This window comes from Pteropus medius, unplaced genomic scaffold (assembly GCF_902729225.1).
Source record: "Pteropus medius unplaced genomic scaffold, Ma_sr-lr_union100, whole genome shotgun sequence".
Classification (NCBI taxonomy): Eukaryota; Metazoa; Chordata; class Mammalia; order Chiroptera; family Pteropodidae; genus Pteropus; species Pteropus medius.
Genome location: NW_024346771.1, coordinates 8563835 through 8589544, shown reverse-complemented (window position 1 = coordinate 8589544; position 25710 = coordinate 8563835). Strand labels below are relative to the sequence as shown.

At 37.9% G+C, this 25710-nt stretch overlaps 1 protein-coding gene across 1 annotated transcript; it reads right to left on the bottom strand.

The window, feature by feature from the left end:
- Positions 1-16105: 16105 nt before the first annotated feature.
- On the bottom strand, positions 16106-25358 carry NIFK (nucleolar protein interacting with the FHA domain of MKI67). The gene is made up of 7 exons (XM_039876507.1): positions 25169-25358; positions 24088-24231; positions 20673-20781; positions 18885-19096; positions 17716-17781; positions 17523-17594; positions 16106-17050 (listed from the first exon to the last, which is right to left on the bottom strand). Exons 1-7 carry the CDS (start codon positions 25271-25273, stop codon positions 16865-16867), a joined length of 894 nt encoding a protein of 297 aa, XP_039732441.1. The 5' UTR covers positions 25274-25358; the 3' UTR covers positions 16106-16864.
- Positions 25359-25710: the final 352 nt, after the last annotated feature.

The following is a 25710-nucleotide window of genomic DNA, read 5'->3' as shown; positions in this document are numbered from 1 at the left end:
GCGCTGTTTGAAGGCAGCAACACCTGCTAACAGAAGGACGGGCAGGCAGAGTGAACTTTCTGTTTCCTGAGTTCACTGAGCTGAGAGGCACGTTCTCCAGCCACAGCAGCCCCTGCACGCAGCCAGCCACGACAGGTGGGCGGGACCAGAGCTCTTGGCAGCTCTCGCCTGTCCCGGCACGGCTCTCCACCTCCTCCCTGATAGTATAACTTCCAATGCTGTTTTTTTAATAATATGATTTTACTCCTTTAAGCCTACAACTGTTTCAAGTCTGCCAGTTTGGGAAAATCTGTTGCTTGTATTAGTCAGTACAGTTTTGGTTGTCTGTGGTAGAAACCTAATTCGAACTGATTTAAGGGAGGAAAAAAGGAAATTATTGGACATCTTACTGAAAAGTCCAGGGGATGTTGGACTTGGCTAGAGCAAGGGATTCAAATAGGTGTGTCTGGAATCCATTTCCTTCAACCTTTTTACTCAGCTTTCTTTTGGGTTGGCTTTATTTTCAGGTTAGAGTTCCCTGTGGTATAAATGGGCCACCAGCAGCTGCAGGATCATAGGCTGGTGGTCTATAGGCCCCGGGGAAAGACCGCCTATTCCCAATTGTTCTAGGGAAGCTGCTCAATTTCTGTAACATGGCTGGCCCTGGGCTGGAGCCCGTGGCCACCTGCAAGACCTCAGGCTGTCACTCTACTCAAATTATGTGGGTTGATAGTGGGGAGAGGTGGTAACCTCAAGGAAAACCAGGTAGGCTAATGCACAGGGGAAGGATGCTGGGCAAGCAAAACCCTACAGTCATCTTCTTATTTCTTAGTAGTTGTTTCTCACGCATGTTGTTCTGAATCCTAGGTCCTCCCTAACCCCACGGTGGCATCATATAATTCCCTCCTTTGCTTTACTCCTTCTCAGTTAGCTAATTGAGCATTTCTTCCACTTATACTGTCGCTAGTCACCCATTCACTTAGTGAGCATTCCTGAGTACCTATTCTGTGCTGTCAATGCTGAGTGTGGGAGAGGGAGTGAGGGTGTGCATAAAGCTGAACAAGACCCAGTCCCAGTAAAAGAGGCGAGTAAACAGTCACTACAGTGGGATGTCTTCTGGTTCCTGGCAGCTCGGGAACACTTTTTTGTGTTCCCAGTAATGTACCTCAGAATGGCTCTCTGGATGTTAGACTCTGATCTGTGATTGGGGGAGACCCGAGTGGATGGCGTGGTCATGAAAAACAAGGTTTTACTCCACGCTAGAGGAGGGCACAGACTTCTCAGGCTCTCTTGGTCTTAGAGGTCCCCTTCCCCAGGGCAAGAAGGACCTCAGAGATTGGCTAACTCAGTGCCTTCTTTCCCTGATCTAAATACCCAAGCTCAGTGAGCAAGGGGAAGGGGCTGGACCATGGCAAGCCAGCAAGTTCCTGCATGGCCAGAAAAGAACCCAGATCCCTAACTTCCTCCCCAGGTCTCTAGGCTGCCACCAGCACTGGGATCCAGGCTTTATGTAATGTATGTCATTTTCATTTCCTGGGAGGGAAAAATTAATCAAATGAGAAAAGAAATAAAAGGCAAATATTTTGGAATATTTTTTCCAAAAAAAGAAGATGAGTTACTGAAGGTGAGTTATTTCTACAGTACAAAAAGAAGAAATAAGAAAATAATAAATAGCTAATATTGATTGGAAAAAATAGTATGCTGAGAGCTAAGATAAGAGATAAGGAAAAGCAGGGAGCTGTGGGGCACACGGAAGAGGCACTTGTAGCAGCGTAAGTGCTCAGCATAGATAGTTTGCAGGTGGCTCTATCATAGTTCATTGAATCTGAGACAACCGTGGATTGTAAGACCACCAGAGAAAGAAAGCACTCTGTCCATGAAACTCTGGTCCACCACTGATGAATGTCTGTGATCAAATTTGTGGCATGTATATAGAACTACCAAAGGAAGAGTAAGAAGAATAAGGGCCAAAGACACAAATAGGAGGAACCATTTATGTTATATGTTTGGATACTAAGCATCACAGAAGTTTGAGACAGACTTCCTAATGATCAACAACAAAATTACGGTCTTCTAGGAACCTGAGTCCTCATTGCCTTGTTTCCTTTTTCTTTATCTTTCCATGACTGTCTCAGATACATAATTATGAATTAGAGGAATGATGCTTTCAGACAAGTCAGCAGCACAAATATGCTTGAAGGAAAATGAAAAAGAACATCCTAAAGGACAGTGTCAGATTTTTCTAAAGCAAAGCAAAAATGAAGAATGAAACTGATTTGGAACTTCCAGAAGTTTCAGTGCTGAACATTTCTTACTCTAAAAAGAAATAAAAATGTAATGAGGAGAAAGATGTTGGAGCTAGACTCCAATCCTGACTCCATCTTAAAGCCAGAGTCCCTAAGTAGAATTAATGTGCCAAAGAATAATAAGGGCAGCTGGAGAACAGCTGGAGGGCTCCATGCTTCCTACTCTTGCCCTACAGTATGAGAGGTGTCGAGATATTCGATGAGGGAACTGCTTTAGACTGCTTTTGACTCTTCTATCATTACTTAATTGTTTAAATCAAAACATAATAAATTGTTTAAATTAAAAGGATAATTAGAGAATCTCAGGGCTGGAAAGAAGCTTAAATACCCTTTTCAAGGTCACTGCTATGTTGCTAAATCCAGTGGTGCATCCTCGGCCTTCATCCCACTTGACCTTGATCACACTTTCTTTGCTTGACTTCCCCCTTCCCTCCACCTTGGCTTTCTTCGCACCTCACTATTTCTCCTTCTTTTGCTAGTTCCTGCTCATTGTCCCAGCCTCTAAGCATTAGAGTGCTCCAGGGCAGGCACTCTTTGGGAGCTCATTTATTCTCATGTCTATAACCTGAATTTATGTCTCCAGCTCAGAACTCTCCTCTGAACTTCAAACCTGTGTCTCCAGCTGCACGCTTGATCTCCACCTGGATGTCAAACAGGCATCTCGACCTTACCATGTCTAAAACATAACTCCTGATCTCCACTCTTCCTTCAAACATCTTCCCACAGTCTTCCTCATTCTCAGTAAATACACGTTTTTTCTTCTGGTTGCTCAAGTCCAAATCCTTGGTGTCAAACTTGACTCCTCCTTTTTTTTTTTTTTTTCCCACACCCTCATCAAAATTATGAGCAAATTTTATTGGCCACCTTCAAAATATATCTGGAATGTGAGTGCCTCTCACCTCCTTTGCTGCTATCCCCCTAGTCCAACCATGGATGACTGCAATAGCATCAACTTCCTCCTGTGTGTCTTTATATTCTGCTCTCAGTACAGCAGCCCTAGTGATCCTTTTAAAATGTAAATCGACCAATGCTCCCCAACTCAATGTTTACAAAGGCCTCCATGGTTTTGCCCCACCTGGCATCTCTTTACTTTCCCTCTTTGCTGAAGCCCTCATCTCCTACTAATTACCTCCTTGTCAGCTCTGCTCCAGCTACATTGGTCTCCTTGCTGTTTCTAGAATAACCACACCTACTCTCACCTCTGGGCCTTTGCACATGCTGTTCCCTCTACCTGGAAAATTTTTCTTCCAAGATCTCTGCATGGTTCCTCCTGCCTTCCCTTAAGAGATTGCTGACCACCCCTTTAAAATGGCAATCCCACTGCCACCCCTAGAAATCTCTGTTCTCTTTTTTTGTTTTATTTTTCTTCACAGCATTTACCACTTTCTGCCATAACATATATTTTTCTTATTTTTTTGATAATTTTTTGTCTCATAGTACTAGAATGTAGGCTTCTTAAAGACAGAAAATTTGCTGGTTTTGTTCACTGCTAACCCCCAGTGCCTAACACTCATGAATGTGTTTTGAATGGATTAATTAATGAAACAAACATGATGTGCCAGTATCATCTCAATCACTGGGGATATGATTACAAAGAAGACAAAGTTCTTGCCCTTAGAAATATGGGTACTTGGGGTGGGCTGGGGACAGACAATAATTAGAAAACAGATAATGAAGGGGAAACCAACAGGGCCTCTTTATTCAAGTGATGTGACAGCAAATGCTTCCTGAGGAGGCAGGATCCCCAGGAAGTGAGACTTTGGAGATCAGCTGGTGCTGGCGCTGAGGTGGGAGAGCCCTTTGCTATGGGGTGACATGCCCATGGGCTGGAACAGAGTGCACAATGTGTGGACAGAGACTGCTTTCTCGCTCAATACATTTTAGAACCATTTGGATTTTTGTACCTTTGTATGTATTCCCTATTCAGGCAATTATTATTATTTTTTTTTTAAAGAGGAAAATTCACCAGGAAATCATAAATAATGAGTTAGGTGAGTAAGCTATGTCTTTATATGCCTGGTTCTACATTAACATCAAATCAGATAACTGGCTAAGTGCAAATTTGCAACATGGGAAAGAGTTATACAATTTGCATTCACTAAACTACTTGTTTGCAGTTTTTATTATACCAGGCTTGCATCAGCAGTGATATTTTTTTAAAGCTAATGAGAAAAAAGCTGCAATATTTATCATCTATCTGTTAAATCAGAAAAAGAAGAAAAATAGACACATTCCTGCAGAAAAAAAAAATCACCAATGATTGGACTGTATGAATGCCAAAAAATATCTGAATAATTTCTCTTTGAACAGATAATTAGGATGTTTTCATGGTTCCTTTTGCAAAAGTCTTGCTTCCCCGCAAACCAATGCTCTAACACTTGCCTTTGGAACACTCAAACCACAGAAGAACCTGTGAATGAAGCTGCTAGAGGACAATAGCATTCATTACTCATGGCACATTTGCTATGGAAACTATGTTTGGCAAGTATCAAATGTCTGAATTTCTTTCCTGGCATCCTAAGGTTGACAGCATTTATTTATAACAGGGGAGATTCTAAAATTGGCCACTTAGGTGAGTGACATCAGAAGCATGGTGGTGTGAGAGATCCCCCAGATCGCTCCCCTTGAAATAACAATAAGCTGAACACCTAAAACTCAACAAATAACAGCCAACCTGCACACAAACACATCTGAGCAAGTGATCTGCATACAAGAGCTTTCAGAGGTCAGAACTGCGGGAGTCAGGTGGTAGATTCAGAGGAACAAACCAGCTGCCTCTCTCAGCTGGAGCTCTCTGCAGAAGGAGGGGGAGGAGAAGTTGCAGCCAGTTCCCCCAACAGCCTGCCAGAGGAATCTATGAGCTCCAAACAGCAGAGTCCGGGGATCAGGGCAGAAAGGGGAGTGGGAACTAACTGCAGAAAGGCAACAGCTGGTTCTTAGCAGCCATGGTTGTGAAGTGTTAGGCTGAGACACGGAGATAACAGCAACTCCCATCCACCAACCCAGAGGGCACCCCTCCCCCCTTGCTCCAGCCATATCCTCCAAGACCGAATACCTCAGAGCCCCTGGGAAGTATCAGCAAATGCTACTAAAGCTGTCGCTAACACTGACAGGAACTGAGACCCAGGGCAGTGATCACGACTGAATATTTGTAAGGAAAAAAAAAGGGGTTATTAAGTCTCAAAGCAGGGATCCAAGAGGCTTGGAGGCCACCTACCAGATCGAAAGAAAAAGACTTTCTTAGCAACGGGCTAAAGAGACGCCTCTATAAAATAAATCTTCTTTCTGAAACAAAAACAAAAACAGGAAGAATACGCTCCCATCAATGCCCAGGCAGAGAAATAATCCTTCGAACACCATGAACAACCAAAGTGACAAGGCAGCTCAGAAAGAAAGAGGACAATCTTCAGAAAATAAGTTTAAAGACATAGAAATATGCGACTTAAATGACAGAAAATTCAGGATGTACTTCTGAAAAACTCGATAAGATCTGAAATAATTCAGATCAACAATTCCAGGTGTTGAGAAAAAAAGTAGATTGACAGAATGAGCTTTTAGCAAGGAGATTGAAACCCTAAAAAAGAACCAAATAGAACTTCTGGAGATGAATAACACACTAAAAAGGATGAAGAATAAAATAGTAAGCTTAGAAAACAGAGCTGACCAAAAGGAGGAAAGGATCAGTGATATCGAAGACAGAAATCTAGAAATAAATCAGAAGAAGAGAGAGACCAAAGAATGAAAAATAATGAAAGAGAAATACAAGAACTAGCTGATAACACCAGGAAACATGGAATAATGGGTATTCCAGAAGGAGATTAAAGAAGAAGGAATCAGAGAGCATTTTCAGACAAATAGTTGATGAGAATTTTCCAAATCTAAGGAATGAACTAGAGCTTCAAATCCAAGAAGCTAATAGAATGTCCAACTTGAAAAAGGCCTTCTTCAAGATACATTATATTAAAATTATCAAAAAATAATGATAAAAATAAGAATTCTCGAGGCTGCTAGGGAAAAGAAGACAGTACCCTATAAAAGAAAACTCACCAAACTATCTTTGGGCTTCTTAGCACAAACATTACAAGCAAGAAAAGAGTGGAACTAAATATTCAAACTATTAAATGAAAGGAATTACCAGCAAAGATCTCCTTTATATATGAAGGAGAAATAAAGACCTTTCTAGACATACAAAAGTTGGAGGAATTTTCTGCTATGAGACCTGAATTACAGAAAATACTGAAAGGGGTCAGCACATCTGAAACAAAATGATAACAACAACAAAAAAAATACATAACTATGAGTAAGGCGACTAGCAGGCAGACAGAAACAGAGTAGCGCAATCCTTATTAAGAACAGAGCATTATAAGCTTCAACAATAAGAAGAGAATTGCTATTGCAAGATAGAAATGACTGTTTAGCATACATAGAGGTAATCTGGGACAACAATAACAGTAAAGGGGAAGAATCAAAGATCTAAATTTGCAAAGGGGAATGGAGATAAGGCAGACACAGAAGAAAATGGACTACTTTATGTATGTATGTATGTATGTATGTATGTATGTATACATATATGTATACACACACACATATATCCATTTTTTCTTAATGGCACCATATTCTTAATGGTAGCCACGTGGCAAAGATCCAGCACTGAAGTACATAACATAAAAGAAGAAGAACCAGAAGGAAAATCCACAAAACCCAACCAAATTAAAAAAACAGACAGACATGCAAGGACAAGGAAACAATGGAAACACAGAGCTACCAGAAAGCAAAAGATAAAATGGCTATAGGAAAACCTCATATTTCAATGATCACCCTAAATGTAAATGGACTAAACTCACCAATAAAAAGCCACAGAGTTGCAGATTGGATCAAAAAACAAAACGAACCATATGCTGCCTCCAGGAGACATATCTCAGTTCCAAAGACAAATAAAGACTCAAAGTGAAAGGTGGAAAATGATATTTCAAGAAAATGGCATTCAGAGAAAAGTGGGAGTAGCAGTGCTAATATCGGGTGCAATAAACTTTGAAATAAAAAAGGTAAAGAAAGATACTGAGGGACATTTCATGATGACAAAGGGAATCATACATCAAGAAGACATAACACTTATTAATATCTATGCTCCCAATCAGGGAGCTCCGAAATATATAAAGCAATTACTAACAGAACTAAAGAGAGAAACAGACCGAAACACTATCACAGTAATGGACCTAAATACCACACTGTCAGATATGGACAGATCATCCAAACAGAAAATCAATAAGGAAATAACATTTTTAAATGAAACTTTAGACCAACTGGACATAATTGACATTTACAGAGCCTTTCATCCCAAAACAGTTGCTTACACCTTCTTCTCTAGTGCACATGGAACATTCTCAAAGATTGACGACATACTGGGACACAGAAATGTCTCAACAAATATAAGAGGGTTGAAATTATACCAACCATATTCTCTGATCATAATGTTTTGAAGCTGGATATCAGCTGCAAAAGGAAAGCGGGAAGAACCACAAATACATGGAGATTAAACAACATGTTACTGAAGAATAACTGGGTCAGAGAAGAAATAAAAAGAGATATCAAGAGATATATAGAAATGAATGACAATGAGAGTACAATACATCAAAACTTTTGAGACATGGCAAAAGCAGTAATAAGAAGGAAGTTCATATCATTACAGGCCTATCTCAAAAAACAAGAATAAGCCCAAATAAACATCTTAACACTTTACTAAACTAGAAAGGAAGAACAAATGAAGCCTAAAATCAGCGGAATTAAATGAAATTGAGAACCAAACAACAATAGAAAAAAATTAAATGCAACAAAGAGAAGGTTAATAAAATTGACAAACCCCTGGCTAGATTCACTAAAGAAAAAAGAGAAAGGACACAAATAAACAAAATCAGGAATGAAAGAGGGGAAATTACAACGAACATTGCAGAAATACAAAGAATCATGCAAGAATACTATGAAAAATTATATAACACCAAATTTAATAACCTAGAAGAAATGGTCAAGTTCTTAGAAATATACAACCTTCCTAGACTGAATCAAGAAGAACTGGAAAATCTAAATAGACTGATCAGCAGTATGGAAATTGAAACAATCATCAAAAACCTACCAAAAGGTAAAAGTCCAGGACCAGATAGCTTCACTAGTGATTTCTACTAAACATTCAAAGAAGATTCAACACCTATTCTCCTCAAACTCTTCCAAAATATCAAAGAGGAGGCAATACTTCCCAACACATTTTATGAGGCCAATATTATTCTGATACCAAAACCTGGTATCAGATAAACAAAAAAAGAAAACTATAGACTAATATCTCTCATGAGCACAGATGCAAAAATCCTAAATAAGATATTAGCAAACCAAATACAGCAACATATTAAAAAGATAATACACCTTGATCAAGTGGATTTCATCCTAGGGGCTCAGGAATGGTTTAATACACACAAATTGATAAATGTGATATACCACTTAAACAAAATAAAGAATAAGATTCATATGATCATATCAATAGTTGCAGAAAAAGCCTTTGACAAGATACAGCACCCATTTATGATCAAAACACTTAAAAAATAGGTGTAGAAGGAAAGTAACTTAACATAATAAAGACCATCTATGACAAACCCTCAGCCAACATTATACTTAATGGTGAAAAACTAAAAACCTTTCCTCTAAGATCAGGAACAAGACAAGACTGTCTGCTATCACCACTGTTATTTAATATAGCGTTGGAGGTCCAAGCGAGTGCAATCAAGCAAGAGAAAGATATAAAAGGTATCCAAATAGGAAATGAAGAAGTTGAACTGTCACAATTTGCAGATGACATGATTCTCTATATAGAAAACCTTAAAAACTCCACAAGAACACTATTAGAAATAATAAGCAATAAAGAAAAGACTCAGGATACAAAATCAATCTTCAAAAATTCATAATGTTCCTATACTCTAATAATGAATTGTCAGAAGAAGAAGTGGAAAAAATAATTCCTTTTGCAATTGCAAGAAAAATAATAAAATACCTAGGAATAAGCCCAATGAAACATGTGAAGGACCTACATAATGAAAACTATAAGACCCTATTAAAAAAAAATCGAAGAAGACACAAAGAAATGGAAAGATATCCTGTGTTCTTGGATTGGAAGAAACAACATAGTTAAAATGATCATATCACCTAAAGCATTATACAGACTTAATGCAATCTCCATTAAAATCCCAGTGGGATGTTTTAAAGAAATAGAACAAAAAATCATCAGATTTGTAAGGAAGCACAAAAGACCCCGAATTACCAAAGCTTCCTGAGAAAAAACAACAAGGCTGGAGGCATCACTCTGCCTGTCTTCAAATTATTCTACAAAGTGACAATAATCAAAATGGCGTGGTATCGGCAGCAAAGCAGGTACACAGACCAGTGGAACAGAAATAAGAGTCCAGAGTAACAACCCTCATTTATATGGGAAAATAATTTTTGACAAAAGAGTCAAAAACATATAATGGAGAAAGGAAAGTCTCTTTCAATAAATGGTTCTGGGAAAACTGGAAAGCCACCTGCAAAAGATTGAAACTAGACTGTTGTCTATCACAATACACCAAAATTAACCCAGAATGGATTAAGGACCTGAATATAAGACCTGAAACAATAAATTGCATAGAAGAAACCATAGGAACTAAACTCAAGGTCCTTGGACTTAAAGAGGATTTTATGAATTTAACCTCAAAAGCAAGGGAAATAAAAGCAAAAATAAATGAATGGGACTGTATCAAACTAAAAAGTTTCTGCACAGCATAAGAAACCATCTGAATGGGAAAATGTATTTGCAAGCAGGGCCTCCGATAAGGGCCTAATATCCAAAATATATCCAAAATATCCAAAAGAACTCATACAATTCAATAACAACAAAAAAACAAACAATTCAATTAAAAAATGGGCAGAAGACCTGAACAGACATTTCTCCAAAGAAGACATACAAATGGCCAACAAACATAGGAAAGGATGGTCAACATCACTAGTTATTAGGGAAACACAAATCAAAACCACAATGAGATACCATCTCACACCTGCTAGAATAGCTATAATCAACAAGACAAGTAATAACAAATGTTGGAGAGGATGTGGAGAAAAAAGAACCCTCATACACTACTAGTGGGACTGGAAATTGGTACAGCCTCTATGGAAAACAGTATGGAGGTTCCTCAAAAAACTAAGAATTGATCTACCATATGATCCGGCAATCCCTCGGATGGGTATTTACTCCAAAGACATAAAAACTCATATCCGAAAAGATATTTGCACACTGATGTTCATGGCAGCATTATTCGCGGTGGCCAGGACATGGATGCAAACGAAGTGTCCTACGATAGATGATTGGCTAAAGAAGCTGTGGTACATATATACAATAGAATATTACTCAGCCATCAGAAGAGATGAAATACTGCCATTTGTGACATGAATGGACCTTGAGATAATCATGCTAAGCAAAATAAGCCAGACAAAAAAGTTGAAAACCACATGATATCTCTTATATGTGGGATATAAATCTAAAAGCAACAAATGAGCAGGACAAACAGAGACTCATGGACATGGACTATAGACTAGTGGTTACCAGAGGGTGGTGGGGGGGAAGGAGGTAGATGGAGTAAAAAGGGTCAAATATGTGGTGACAGAAAGAAATCTAACTATAACGCAATATAAATACGACTTACTATTTAATTGTACACTTGAAATACTGAATTTTGTAAACCGATGTCACCATAATAAAAAAAAGTTAAAAAGTAAAAAAATAATAATAAAAAAATAAAATAAAATTGACTACTTAGCATGAAAAAGTAACTTCCATAATACCACTGCTAATTCATTTCCTTTTTTCTGTTAGTACAAATAGAAACAGAGCTGGCCACTGAGATACGTGGTAAGCAATTTAATTATAAAACAAATCGGTTACTGGAACTGGAGAAATTTGTAGACAGGTATGTGAAACATTCTATAATTGGATCAATGGGACCTTAACACCTGACCCAAGTTAAGCCCTAACTTCCCAGTTATGGGTTGGTTGGTTTGTTTGTTTTTGAAAGAAAAAAGGTCAGAACTATATTGCCAAGATATAACTCGAAAAATAATTCTAAAATGTTGAAATTCACTAATCGAAGTAGGAAAATGTCTCAAATTCTAAGTCTAGTGTTTTATGTTGTGCATATAATTCAGCCCTCATGAGTAAAAAATAAAACTTAAATGAGCACAGAGAATGGAAAATAAGAAATATTCTGAACACCATGGCCTAAAGATTGTGTTTAGAGTGATTATGGTAATAAAATAAAGTTCTCTTATATGATTAAAAAAATTTTTTTTTTAAACACAGCCACCAAATTCTAATATATGCTGGGGAACTCCAAATTATAAAACTGTTCACAATTATTTCACAGTTAACCTAAGTTATATTTATTCATAACTACATGCAATTAGATAAATTAAAAACTTTCATGGTTCATATCTTCAGTATGTTGTATTGCTGGTGATCTGAAATTCTTTGGCAAATATATTTTTCAACAGTTACCAATCATTAAGCACTCAGTTGCTTAAGAGTAATTTCATAGTAGCAGTTTCTGCCCTCTAGTTGAGTAGAAATTGGTGCTCTGTGTGTGTGTGTCTGTGTGTCAAGTGATGCTTCTCAGGGAATTTGTTTGTTTGTTTGTTTGTTTGTTTTTTAATGTTAACATTAGGGTCTAAATCCATTTAATAATTTTGCAGTTTTGCCAACCTCTTTAAGTGGAATGAGTTGACTGGATATTTAAGTGCCTGGGATCTATTGCCACCTAGTGTTATGTTGCTTTCAGTTATTTCAAAGCTGAGTACATAAGGTTTGAACCGATTTGCCTCCTCCCAGGCCTGCCCCAGTGCCCCATTTCTGCCTCCATTTCAAAAAGTCACCAGATATTGTCAGTGGAAGGTTTTTACATCTTTCTTTTTTAACAGTGCCAATCTAGCATTCATATTTATTCTGTTGGAAGGAAACTTTATGGCTTGAGTCAGCTTAATTGGCTCACCATGTACTATCATTGGGCAAGTTATTTAAGCTCTGTGGGCTTCAATTTCCTCATAGGTAGAAATAGTAATGTCTATTTCATGTTTTTTTTTTTTATTAAATGAGTTAACATATTTAAAATGCTTATGACAATATTGACATGTGAAAATATTAAATAAATGTTAATTATTATCACATACCTTAAATCATGTTTGAGTCCTTAATAGGAATACAAGTGTTGAAACAGTTTATATTACTTATTTCATGGTCAGAAGCAGAAGTTGGGTTCCTTATGACAAGTTGGGCTGATTGTTTTGAAAGGTCTATTCCGGATTTAAATGTCCTTTGCAAATAATTTCACCCAGTCTGTGTGGCTTATCTTTTTATTCTCTTAACAGTGTCTTAAGCAAAGAGTAAGTTTTAAAATTTAAGTTCAGCTTATCAGATTTTTCTTTTATAGATTATTCTTTTGGTTTAATATCTAAAAACTTTTTGCCAAATACCAGGTCATGAAGATTTTTCTCTTATATTCTCCTCTAATTTTTTTTTTTTATGTTTTACATTTAGGTCTATGATACATTTTGAGTTAATTTTTATACAAGGCGTGAAGTTAGCATTTCTTATCATCAAAGTCACTTGTAAATGTTCATTTGTTGATATTGATCTATAATAACATTTTGTGTATTTTATCTTTCAAAATGTCTTTTCACAGATAGGTAGTATCGAGTACTGCTATCAATCCCCAAACTTATGATTTTGAGTATATTTCTCACTAATAAGGCATTTATAGAATTAAATTGTTAGCTCCCTGTCTTGATATTTGCGTTTTAGCATGTCATTCATTATATTGAACCTTCAGCTGAAAGATAGGTGAAAGCTTTGCAATACTACAGTTAAATGGATTTTGAAATATGAAAATTTCCTTTGCACTTGTCTTGAAGTCTGAAAAACACTGCTGGAACTGTAGTTTGAGGTTGGAAAATATATCTGCTGCAAATTTGTGTGGAGATCTCACTTCTTGTTTTAACTTTTGACAGCACAAAGTATATAAAGCAGTATAACATATCTTGTATTCAAATATTGTCATCAAAGTGACTTCAGCATCTTGTAAGTTTCAAATATAAGTGGTGCTCTGACTTATAATTCAAAGTTGAATTCCTTAACTTAAATTCATTAAGAAACATCAAGTCTGCAGCAAAGCTAATTTCTAAGACCATTCAGTGTTTGATAATGGTTGAGGGTTCTTCTCATTCAGAAATTTGAAATCTTGGTCCTGAAGTCAGCAAGTCTCAATAAAACTTAACCACTGCCAAGCCATCAAACTGCTGTGTGTTAGGGCAAGTCAGGATATTTAGTTTCTATTTCTGTAAAAAATTAATGGAACTGATGATGTCTAAGTCTACAACAAATGAAGTACACCAGTGATACCATTGGTTCAATAACACATGGTATGTTCACATATTTTCTAAGTACTTGCTGGTAAATACAATGAATAGGCTCTAAACACCTTATATCTTCACAAACTGTACATTTTTTTTTTCCTGTTCCACACATACTTTTATCACCATCGGTTGTGGCACATCTTGGAAGATTCCACTTCAGTTGTACTGAATGAATTTTTTCTCTACATTTTAGAGGCTAATTCTTCCATCATTTCTAGGGTGATAAACTATCTGCATTAGCCTGGGACTGAGGAGTTTCCGCAATTTGGGTCTTTGTGTTAAAACCAGTAATGATCTCAGCAAACCATGAATTGGTCACTCTAGCACTTCAAACTCGGCATTGATGTTTTGAACAGTCTTGGTATGCCTTTTAACTCTTTTAGAGCCAAGAAGAACATTTAAAATCATTTGACTTGTTTTTAAATACTATTATGTTGCTTCCTTAACTCTTCCAGCAACACTCTGGCTGAAAGGCTGTCTCAAAAAGTTCATTTTATCTGGACGCATTCTTCAGCTGCTATAATCAAACATAATTTAGTCATCTTGTCATTGGTAAAGGGCTCTCCTTGCTTGGCTGACAAGTTGCTTAGAAACTTTAGTTACCAAGCCTCATTGTAATTTTTCAGGTCAAGAAAGTGTGCTGAGACATTTCAATTAAAATATTCTAACTCTTCTGGCTGTTGCTTTCCCATGTTGGGAAGGTTATGAAAGTGCTGTCTGGTAATGTCAACATATATTGTATTCTTTTAGCAAAGCCAAAGTGTCACTGTGATATAGACATAGTGCTTTGCAATCTGATTTGATAAAATAAACCACCCCATGGCAAGTATAATATTCAAAGTTCATTTTTCTTTTGACATGATATGCACTGGTACTAAAAATACATAAAATTCATGGTACTACAATACATGTGGCAATCAAAGTATGTCGCCCTGAAACCACATCACTGCAATTTGTAGAGCATGAGCAGCACTAAGCAATGAGAGGCCCACATGTGGTCTCTACCACAACTCTTGCAGCAAATAAGCAATATATAAAATGTGGCTGTGTTCCAATAAATCTTTATGGACCCTGAAATTTGCATTTCAACATTGGCCTTGGGACAGTTGGTCACCCTGTGGTCCACAGGATGACCCACAATGTAGTTAGGTTTGGGACATGCAATTATTTCTGCCACACACTTCCGGGTTAAGGAGAGCAGCAATCTGCAACAGTCACTGCCTAGAAGAGTTGCTGTTTCCCCAAATCTTGTCTTTGAACAAGAAATAGCTTTTGCTATATTACAGAGACTTCAGAATTCATATTAGCACAGCCTATCCTAATTTTCCAAGCCTCATACATCAGTCATAGTGAACAGTTGCCATGGATAAGGCCACTGTATTCCAAATGTTGATAGAAAGCCTCATTTTGCAATGTGTCAAGCATTTATTCACTTGCCATCCCAGCTTACAGCTTGTGAAATGTCTGGCTCCAACTGAACCTTTGTGGATTTCATTTTGCCTTTACAGCTTTTGTTCCAATTATATATAACAGGAACATTTTTTTATTATTATTATTGACAGCAACACATTCTTATGTTTCCATATTAGTTTGGTATTTATCTTCCATTAAAAATGCATTTTTATGTACTTGTGGTCACACTGCAGTTTGAATTATACCTTTTCTCCTTATTTTCTCCACATTACTACCAACATTTCATATTTTATTAAACAGGCTTCCAGTCAATTCCAGCCTGATTTTTAACCCTATAAAATCTGAAAATCAAACCCACACCACCCCAATGTATTTTCTTCTAAAGATCCAAATCTAGTCCACAGAACAATATTCTTTATAATCACTTCAACTCTATGTAATACCCACGGCCATATGCTAAAGATGGGATTGGATCACCCCTTCCCAGCTCCAGTACATGAAAAAATACCTTACACATGAAGTACTGACAAATGGTATCATGCCTGAATGGGGTGGGTGGGTGACAGGCTGGGAAGGGGAAAATATTTAGTGTATCTTACTATACATACTGAATGTGTTTAAGTGCACCTGCCTCTTGGACGTAAAACAAGACAGACTGCATTGATAAGTTTATCTGATGCTGTCCCAAAACTTATCTGTTCCCAGAAGGAGAAATCCAGATCTGTAAAGTTGAGAGATGATTCAAAAATGGAGGTTCTGTTATTCACTCAACAAATACACATTGAACATATTCTATGTGACAGGTACTATTTTAGAGGTAAAATATGTGCTTTGTATACATTTAAAACCAATTGTTTAATATTTTGTATCAGAATACCTAGCCTGGTATCATATTAAAGATTTAACAAATATTGGACGAAAAATGTTTGTGGTAGTTTTTAATGCATCTGGATTAGTTAATACAAAAGCACATTTCAAGGGCATCGGAAACTTAATAGTTGAGGTGAAAACCTATCATATTACTTTAAGACACCCAGTCTCACTTGCATACAAATAAAATGTAGAAAAAGTTTATTCACTGGTCACTGTTTGAATCATGAAATACAATTCCACACTGATGATACTGATACAAAATGGCAGTTATTAATCCATGCTAACCTACCAAAAACTAATTTAACATTAGTAAAACAATCATATACATGTATGAATCTTTATTAATTCTTGAACTGCCCTGTCACTCTCCATAATTTAACTTCCAGTTTCAACCACCTGAAGTCTAAAATACCCTTAGGGGTTAAATGTTCATGGCCTAACACAGAGAACCATGTAGACAGTCAAGCAAGATTTTGTTTTATTTGATATCAACAAAGACTGCAGTTTAGTACTTAAACCTGCAGTTAATGGTGACCCTTACCCAAGCAGGTAACCAAACACAGCTATGAAACCTGAAAAGCGAACTAGAAGAGACTGGGACGAAGAGGCAGCATGAGCCCAGCTGCCAGCTGGTATGCACACCTGTATTTCAGCTGGGGGCAAGCCAAAATTACTGCTTTCCTAACTTGAACCAACAGTGTTTCTTGCCATAGTCTTGTAAATAGTTGTAGTCCATTGTATCTAGTTAAATACAAAAAAAAAGCCCTCATAATAAAATCACATTTTCCAGAAGTATTATATACACAGCACATTCAGAATCATTGATTGCTTTTTCGTCGTTTTTTCCTTGAACGTTTAGGTAGTTCAGTCTCTTGTGTTTCTTCTTTTATGCCAGATGAGGGCTGTTTGAAAACGATTTCGTTATCTTTATCATCATCATTCATTTCAGCCGCTTCAGATTTTCGTTTCTCCAAAAATGTTGGTGTACAAACTGGTGTGGGGCCCTGGATTCAACAAAAGAGTACAACACATAAATGTGGGAAGATTTGAGGAATGACTTCAATGACCTCCTAATATCTCCCTACTAATTTTACAAGTTGCGGCATGTTAGTTTAAGCCTGTTTCCATCTTTCCGTGATACAACTGCACATAATAAAGAGCTTAGGTGCTCATCAAACTTAGTATGAAAATTCCCAATTAATTAGAATATAATATGCTCCATTACAGAGTATGAGGTAGAAAACTCTAACCTTACATTTATAAAAACAGTGGCTTCCTTTCTCCTTACTTAGTCACTCTGCCTAAGAGGTAAAAACTGCAATAAACTCACAATGATAACTTTTGCTAATAAGCTCCTTATGTTTGCTAAACTCACAAGATTAAATTTGAAATTTTAACAAAGTGACAGTAGCAGAAACTACTTTTCCTCTTTTGAATTATAATACTTGATTCTCAGAATATTGAAGACAATTTTACCTGGCTATCCACAGTCTTCTCAGGAGTATCAGGGGTGACTGAAACCTCTTTTTTCTTCTTCTTAGGTAAAACCTTCAATAGATTTTGAGAGACCTCATCAGTCTGTGTATTTATCAGCTGTAGTAGTCTTGAATATATTTTCCCACTTATCTTTTGCTAATACCTGCCATGTAATATAATCAAGAAATCTTACCTGGCTATTTCTAGATTTCCGAGGATCACTGTTTGAAGCATTGTTTTTTTCCTTTTTATGTAAAATCTTAAGTAAACATAAAGAAGTTATAAACTGCAGTCTCACATTTACATTTTTAAACTTACCATTAGATCATTACACATATTATTAGTAAATCCTCCTAAATGATAGAGCATTTCAATTTAAAATGCAAAATCCACAAATACTGTGATGTTAAAAGGGCAAAAATAGAAAAGGGGCCTAATTGAGGAATGGGCAGAAAGCTGGAGCTGGCCTACAGAATCCTGCTTCAGTGTCCCAGCTCCTAAATGGTTTCTCAGTACCAGCAAGGACTGTGGCATAATGCTTTTAAAAAACATACTGTTAAAAACTATGTTTGGGATTTGGGCAAAGAATTAACAACCCAGAACTGGGCCAAAGGAGGGTAACTCAATTTTGTAGCTTCTGGGTAAGATTAAAAGACCTAATAAACTTAGGAATAGGTGCCATCTTACCAACAAATTAGCTTTTTGAAACTAGCCACACCTTAATGACCTGCATTCTTGTTTTGTAGAAAAAAGACACATAGCTCTCCTTACCATGAAAGAGGGAGGAAAGATTCAACAGGCAAAGATATAAAACTTAGATGAAGTCTGTGCTAACTCATTTACATGTAAGCAAGCTTGCTGTATTTCGATCCCTGCTATTTAATTCAAGAGATGATACATGCTGGTTAAATCTGACATACGCTTTAAGAATATTTCTAATTTAAAAGAACACCAAACAAAATTTTAAATAGAATGGCATAAAAAAGATGGTCATATTATAGTCTTGATGTTTACTGACAGGGTATAATGAACCAAACATTTAATTCTGGTTAACATCATCTTCAACAGCAATCTATGAGCACTATGGTTTTTGGTTAAATAGTGGTTTAACATTAATAATTTAAAAACATCATGAAAATTTTGCAGATAAGCTACTCCCTTTCTAGAATTTCCTATTCCAAATAATTGAGATAATTGGATCTGCTTTGACAAACTTTAAGAACCCACAATGCAATGTTTCAAAAATTCAGTCAAACCCTAGTATGTGATAAGCACCAGGCTAGATACTTTATGTATAAAGTGAGATACGAAGCTCACCTGCAAGAAAAAACACAAAAATATATTCAATAAAGGAATATTTACCAATGAAGGAAAATCATAATCAATCCCTTTCTTAGCTAATTTCTTCCTGAGTAATTTTTCTTTCTTCTTAAATCGCTCCTCCATCCGTAGCTTTTGAAGAATTGTTCGGTTCTGGTTATATCGTTTCACTGCTGGATATGATGGCTTCTTAAATGGAATATGCCACTCTCTAAAAAGTTCCTCATGTATTTTCTCAGGTGGCATAACATGACCTAAATAAAAAAAGGAAAAAGTTTCCAACCGAGTGGAAAGGAGATGTTAACTTTATAAATTCCCAAGTGTTGTTCCTCACATCATAATCAAGATGAAGTGTCTCCTGTCTATAAGAAGCCTGAAGAATAAAGCAGGCACCCAAAAGAAAGTCATACAGTCAGCAAGTACTTACTGATCATGTACTGTGTGCCAAGAACTGTTCTAGGAGCTAGGGATATATAAGTGAACAAGATGAGTAGTATAAAGGAGTCTTGGTTGCCTCAAGCCTCTGGGGTTCCTGAAGCTAAAAGGATCCCTACTTAGACTGTGTGAACTGCTGTAGCAGAAGCTATCACTTTCCAGCTCTGATCTTCAGGGTGCCTCTCCGGGACTAAGGCAACATACTGCTTATCTGCATCTCTCTGTTTAAGGGCCTGTTTCTGGCTGTGGGAGCACACTGGGTCTATAGGAAAGGCAAGCCCAAACTCCTGGAATCAACCCTCAACCAATAATGGACTGGGAGTTGGTAGATACCCCAGTTTCCTTGCCGTCAGTTGGAATAATTCTGTCTCCCAGTGTTACGCAGCAGGATAGAGCCCAGTTGCCTAAGCAGTTAACTTGCTTACTAATACCCTTGATTGATGTCCTTCCCCTCTGTCTTACTTCTCCACTCTCTACAAGTATATTCCTGGGATCATCTCCAAAATAAACTACTTTTGCTCAGAAAAAAAAATATGGCTTATTTCATTCAGATCAGAGTTCAGAACTCCTTTGTGCTACCCTTCAAAAGTAAGATACAACAAAGCACTGATCCTACACTGTAGTCTTCTGACATCTTTTAGGTCACCTACTCAGCCCATTTCTTCCTGGCAAGAGCCATGTTTTTAATGTGAGAATAAATCCATGACCTCAACAAGGTTACTGGGATTCTCTCACAGCAACAGAGATAGAGATGCTACTTGGGCAGCCTCAACAGCTGCTTGAACTGATGTATGTGACTTGGGAACCTGGGATAGGCACACTCCACAATGAGCACAGGGAGGCCAGAAACTTAACTTGGCCTCCAAAGAGCACTGGGATCCAGATCGAGATGCTGGGACGCAAAGTCAATGGCTCTACTCTCTGTATTATAAGGCCTTCAATAACCCAACGTCCTCTCATCTCTTGCTATTTTTCTCATATTCTCTCATAGGCAAATATTGTTAGTCATCTCTAGCCAGTATCTCAGTCTTCACTCCCTTACCCTGAACCTGAATTCATTCCTATTTAATCTTCAGATTTCAATCTAAATACTACTTCCTCAGGGATACCTTCTGCATCCCACCAAGGGGGGTTACCTACTCTTCATATGTACTCCTAAAGTGACGTGTCCCAATTCCATTTCAGAATAAAAACAGCTCTCACCCTGGAAGATTTAAAAATTCTAATTAGGATCTGTCTGGAAAATGCACTTAAATTTTTGCACCATTCCTTAGAGAGAATCATCCCAGAGATGAAGTGGGATGTCCAAGCAGCTAAGCAATCTGTCCTTCAAACCGCGGCCACCCAGCAGCAGCAGGCATCCAGGCAACCCTAAGGTAAGATAAGAGAACTTACACTTCAAGAGTCTTTCACCAAAAAGGTAGTTGTTCATTGTTTCAGCAACTATCTTGGCAACATCTTCGGATTCAAACTCTATGAAGGCATAGCCTCGGCTATTTCCAGTCTGCAATTAAAAAAGCCACCACAAAAACTATAACAATTAAACTTTAAAGCATCATTAAACTCTTAAAATGCCATTAATTCAAATAATGTACACTGGCTTCATTAGTAAATAACATTATAGTACCTTTAATTCCACTGTCAACTCACAAAATGTGGGGACTGTTGTGGGAAAAGAAAAAACTGAAAATAGGCTGAACATACCACAGATTTTGAGGTATTCCTGGGATTTTGATTACAGGATAAATGCATTTTTTAACAAAAATTTTATATTAGTTTTGGGTATACAGTACATTGGTTAGACATTTATATAGAATACATTTCTACAATTGGAATTTATTCAACAGCCAGCTACACGCCACAGTGTACAGAAATCTGGTAGGGTCCTACAGTCCTTTACTCATTATCCATCTCATTGTCAGTCATATTGTTCATGTGGTAACAATACCCAGGAGATAGTAAGATGCTTCACAAGAAATCAGATAATATAATTCTCATTTTATATGTAAGCACTGAAAAGTAATTTCTTTTCAGTCGCCTCAATGTCTCCAACCTAATCAATAAACTATTGCATTCATTTGCATATTTACCCGTGACTGGTCACCTAATTGGGGGCAAAGGAATAGTGCCAATATTTCTCTGAAAAGCCACCCTGGGTTCCTGACTTCCACACAACATAAAGTGGATTTTCTCACTTATCTTACTAGAAAGAGTTCTAGAGTCCAAATGCCTAGGTTTGGATCCTGGCTCTGACACTTACTTGGGTAAGTAATGTTTAAGCCTCAGTTTTTCATTCTATAAAATGGAGGATAAAATAACCACTTTCATAGGGTTGCTATGAAGATATGAAGTAATCCATGAGTGCCCCACATGATGTCTGTCAAGTACTCAAAAACTGTTACTGTAGAGTGGCAGAACATACCAATCCACAAACATGCTACTTTGGCATAAGGATTGCTCTGAGTTGAAGATAAATGAAAAGTAGTTAAAAGAAAAGTTCTGTCCTCTCTCTACTTGCCTAAAAGCAGAACATACACTTTCAAAGGTGTTTTCTCTCCTCTCTACCAGAAAAACAAAAGTTAGAGAAATCTACATAATAAACTTTATGAACTAGACTTTATCTTTAGTTTCCCATGTATTTGCCTCCTTACAATTTACAGCCCTAGAAACTCAAAGCCCTTTTTCTTCGTCCTGTCACTTCTCTAAAAATTTATTGTTCCTTTGCTAAGATGCTACATAGGCCCAGGTTCTAACTAACCCTTAGAGTTATTCATTTGAGTGCTCCCATGTGTAAACATACTTCTGTCTGCTTGTTAATGTCTTTTGTCAGTCCAATTTGCAGGGTCCCATCCAGAGAACCTTGTAGGGTAGTAGAAAGAAAATTCTTCCTCCCTTACGGTTCTAATTATTAGGGACAATAACTAGAAATAGTTTCTAATCTGGCATTATACAACGTATTTTAGGATAGAGTTAAAAATTGGTGATGTGATTCTGGACATAAGAAACCACTTAAAAAGGTTCAGAGCTTAACAGGGGAGGAGCCAGGGGGCTCATATCTACCAACTAGCAACTTGGACACGCCCACAACTCTAAGTCTCAGTTGTTATTCTCAACAGAGGATTTTGATAAAAATTTAAATGTCTGACTTTTTTTTTTTTTTACAATTCCAACTCTCAATAGGGACGGGAAAAATGGTGGAGCGAAAGAGACACTATGAAATCTAACTTAACGTACCACATTGTAAACTGACATAAACCTTTTTAAAAGTGACTTGAAAATATAGGTTGAGTCTAAAGAAATAAAAACAATCTTTACCTGGTAATCCCAGAATGTTGGAAATACTAAGCAGACAGTCAAAACTGGGGAAGGTGGTATCTTTACTATGCAACAATGCTGAAAATGACAAATTTTAGTGCATCTCCTAAAGGAGCAGGCTTTCTGTAAGACAACTGGCTTGAACTCTTTTAAAAAAGCCAATGTCAAGAAAAACAAAATTAAGCAAAAAAGGGCAAGGAGACTATTCTAGATAGGCTGAAAAGCTATACTGAAAGCAATCTATGAACCTTAACTGAATTCCAGAACGGGTAGCTACAGACATTTTCTGACTATTGGTGATATATGAAGATGGAGAGTACATGTTAGACTATTATATTGTGGATATGTATGAGAATATCTTGATTCCTAGTAGATTTACAATAAAGTACTTAGCATTAAAGTATTACAACCACTACTTTCTTCAAAATTTAATGCCTGTGGTTTTATGACAATTAGTGGATTACCCTATCCCTTCATCTACTAAATCAAATATAAAATTTAACTTTGATCTGTTGTAATTCATATGAGAAAATGTGGAAAAACTATATTCCCCCCCTCCCCCAGAGATTCCAACAATGAAAGATCTCTGTGGCGACAATCAATAAAAGTATATGTGTTCAGGAAGAAAATAGAATGGGCCACTCTATTACTGAAACAAACCACATAAACTTTTTAAAATTAGAATGTAGAGATGTAATAACAATAACACACATATATAGTGTTTACTGAGTATCAGGCATTGTTCTAAAAACCTTACATTCATTATTTCATTTAATCTTTGATTAGACACTCTTAGGAGGTTGGTGCTATTTTATACTTATATGACTCTAGTGTCTGTATTCCATCCTTCCTTCCTTCATTCCTTCCTCCCTTCCTTCATTCCTCCCTCCCTCCCTTCATTTCTTATTTTTTTAGGTGAGGCAACCCTTGGTTGACCTCACAGATTTCAAAGACCTTGTCAGCTTAAAATCCCTAATTTTTTACTTTTTACGCCTACAGCACCTGGTCTTCCTAAGTGGTCTCCCATCTAAGAACCAGGCCTGACCCTGCTTAGCTTCCAAGATCAGACGGGATCGGGCTTGTTTAGGGTGGCATGGCCATAGAGTAGTGTCTGTATTCTTAACTACTCACCATACACATGCTTTTGCTATTATAGATATCTAGACTAAAGGCTAATACAAAATATATGAATCTGCTCAAATTGAAGTTCAAATACATGTGTCTTATTGACCACAGGATAAATGATTCATTCACCAAAACTGTCAGTTTAATCTGAGAATTTGGGGCAACTACTTTCTTTAATAGTAAAACAAACATTTATAGTAATACTGATTTTGTTTTTGTGGTTGTTTCTGGTTCTAAACCTCACCCACCTCCCCCTCTCTGGTGTGAAGGATAAGCAATAACAAAGGAACATGCTCCCTAAACTGTTGTGGATGATGCACTTTAAAACAAAAACAAAAAAAACCTACCTACTTCAATACAAAAATCTTACCCTTTTACTTCTAGACAGTCTGAATCTTGTAACAGTGCCAAACTGAGAGAAATATGCTCGGATCTGGGTTTCATAAAGTGCTGGAGGTAGGTGGCCCACATAGACTACTCCACGAGTAAGTTTTTCTTTTTCTTGCTTCTGTTGCTGAAGACATAAAAACCGTGTAAATACTTTAGTATGAAAAAAAAATCACATTGCAACAAAACTTGCAAAACCCCTAGCTCTCAGGACAAGACAAGAGATGAAAAATCTACCCTGTATTTTTACTTACCTAAGCAGTAACTAAAGAGTTAGCTGTTTAATACCTTTCTCCCACGAGGACAGTGGTTAAGCATATAGATTGTCTTCTCGGCCCACCCAGCACAACGTAAGTACTCAATAACTAAACGTAGAATCAATGGCTCAGTAAGTCAATTTTCTAACACAGCATTTCAAATCTTTCGGCGGGAGAATTCCACATAAATGTACCTTTCAATTCTGTATGCAGATCACCGTTTACTCGTACCCACCCGATCGAACAATTTCCAGCCAACTATAAACCTTCGGCATGCTGACTAACCTTTCAGCATCTCAGTTATCATGCCCTTGTCTTTTGTAACAAGAACTTACGTGTATTTTATGCTAAAAACCAAGGCAAATTTAACTTGATGTCAGGGGTCCTATTCAGTAAATGGAACTTGGCAAATACTGTCTTTTAAGAACCCCCAAACCACCAACTGGGCAAACACACCTCCAGAATTCCGGGGCAATGCGGAAGCGTGACTGCTCCAGTTTGGTGCTAATTTGCGGTATGACAGGGCCATCCCCAACAGCCGGCTCTTTTTTCCTTGCGTTATACCCCTTAACTCTATAGGAGGATCCTAAGGCCTCCACGGCCAAACCCGTCATTTCCTGATCAGCAGAAACCTCCCTCGGGGAAGCCTCGGCCTCCAAGCTCGTGAGGTCGGGAGCCAACCGGGAAGAGCCTGGAGGTAGCAGAAGCGTGAGGATGGCAGGCGCACCCGGAAAGGGAACCGCACAGGATTCCGCGCGGTCTCGGAGACTCCTCAGACTCCGAGGTAGGTCTGCGGCGGCCGCTCACCTTGGTTGCCCGCCGACGAACCTGAGCCACCTCCTTTTGAAACTTGGCCTCCTCCTGAGGGTTCAGGGACAAGAGTGGCTTGGCAGGGCCTGCAAAGACCGCCATCCCAAAAGCTTTCAAGGCGACGATCTCCACGAGGCAATCCCGGAAATGACGATCGCGCAGCTCCTCCAAAGCGGAAGTGGAGGCTGGAGAGGTGCGCAAAGAGACCTGGGGCGGAGTGGAATCCGGGCGGGGCGGAGTGGAGTCCGGGGCGGGGCGAGTGGAGTCCGGGGCGGGCGGAGTGGAGTCCGGGGCGGGGCGGAGTGGAGTCCGGGGCGGGGCGGAGTGGAGTCCGGGGCGGGGGGCGGAGTCCGGGCGACCTCTGCTGGCAAGCGCCAGTTGGCCTCTCTCTCACACCTGCCACCTGTCTAAAGTGGTGGATTGTAACTTACGCCTACTTTGCGGCCAGCCAATTTCAAGGGGGTGACGAGGTGGTTTTAAAAAAACAAATTATAAAATAATACCCATGATCTTGAGGTCTTGCTAACCATTCTTTAAGT

What these genes read in the sequence shown, in the direction of transcription:
- NIFK (XM_039876507.1), bottom strand. Translation starts at nt 25,273, where the DNA reads ATGGCGGTCTTTGCAGGCCCTGCCAAGCCACTCTTGTCCCTGAACCCT. An exon ending in GACTGTCTAGAAGTAAAAGG is followed by an intron (nt 20,782 to 24,087) that starts GTAAGATTTTTG and finishes TTTTAATTGCAG; the next exon opens with ACTGGAAATAGCCGAGGCTA. An exon ending in AGAAGACTGTGGATAGCCAG is followed by an intron (nt 17,051 to 17,522) that starts GTAAAATTGTCT and finishes TGTTGAATCCAG; the next exon opens with GGCCCCACACCAGTTTGTAC.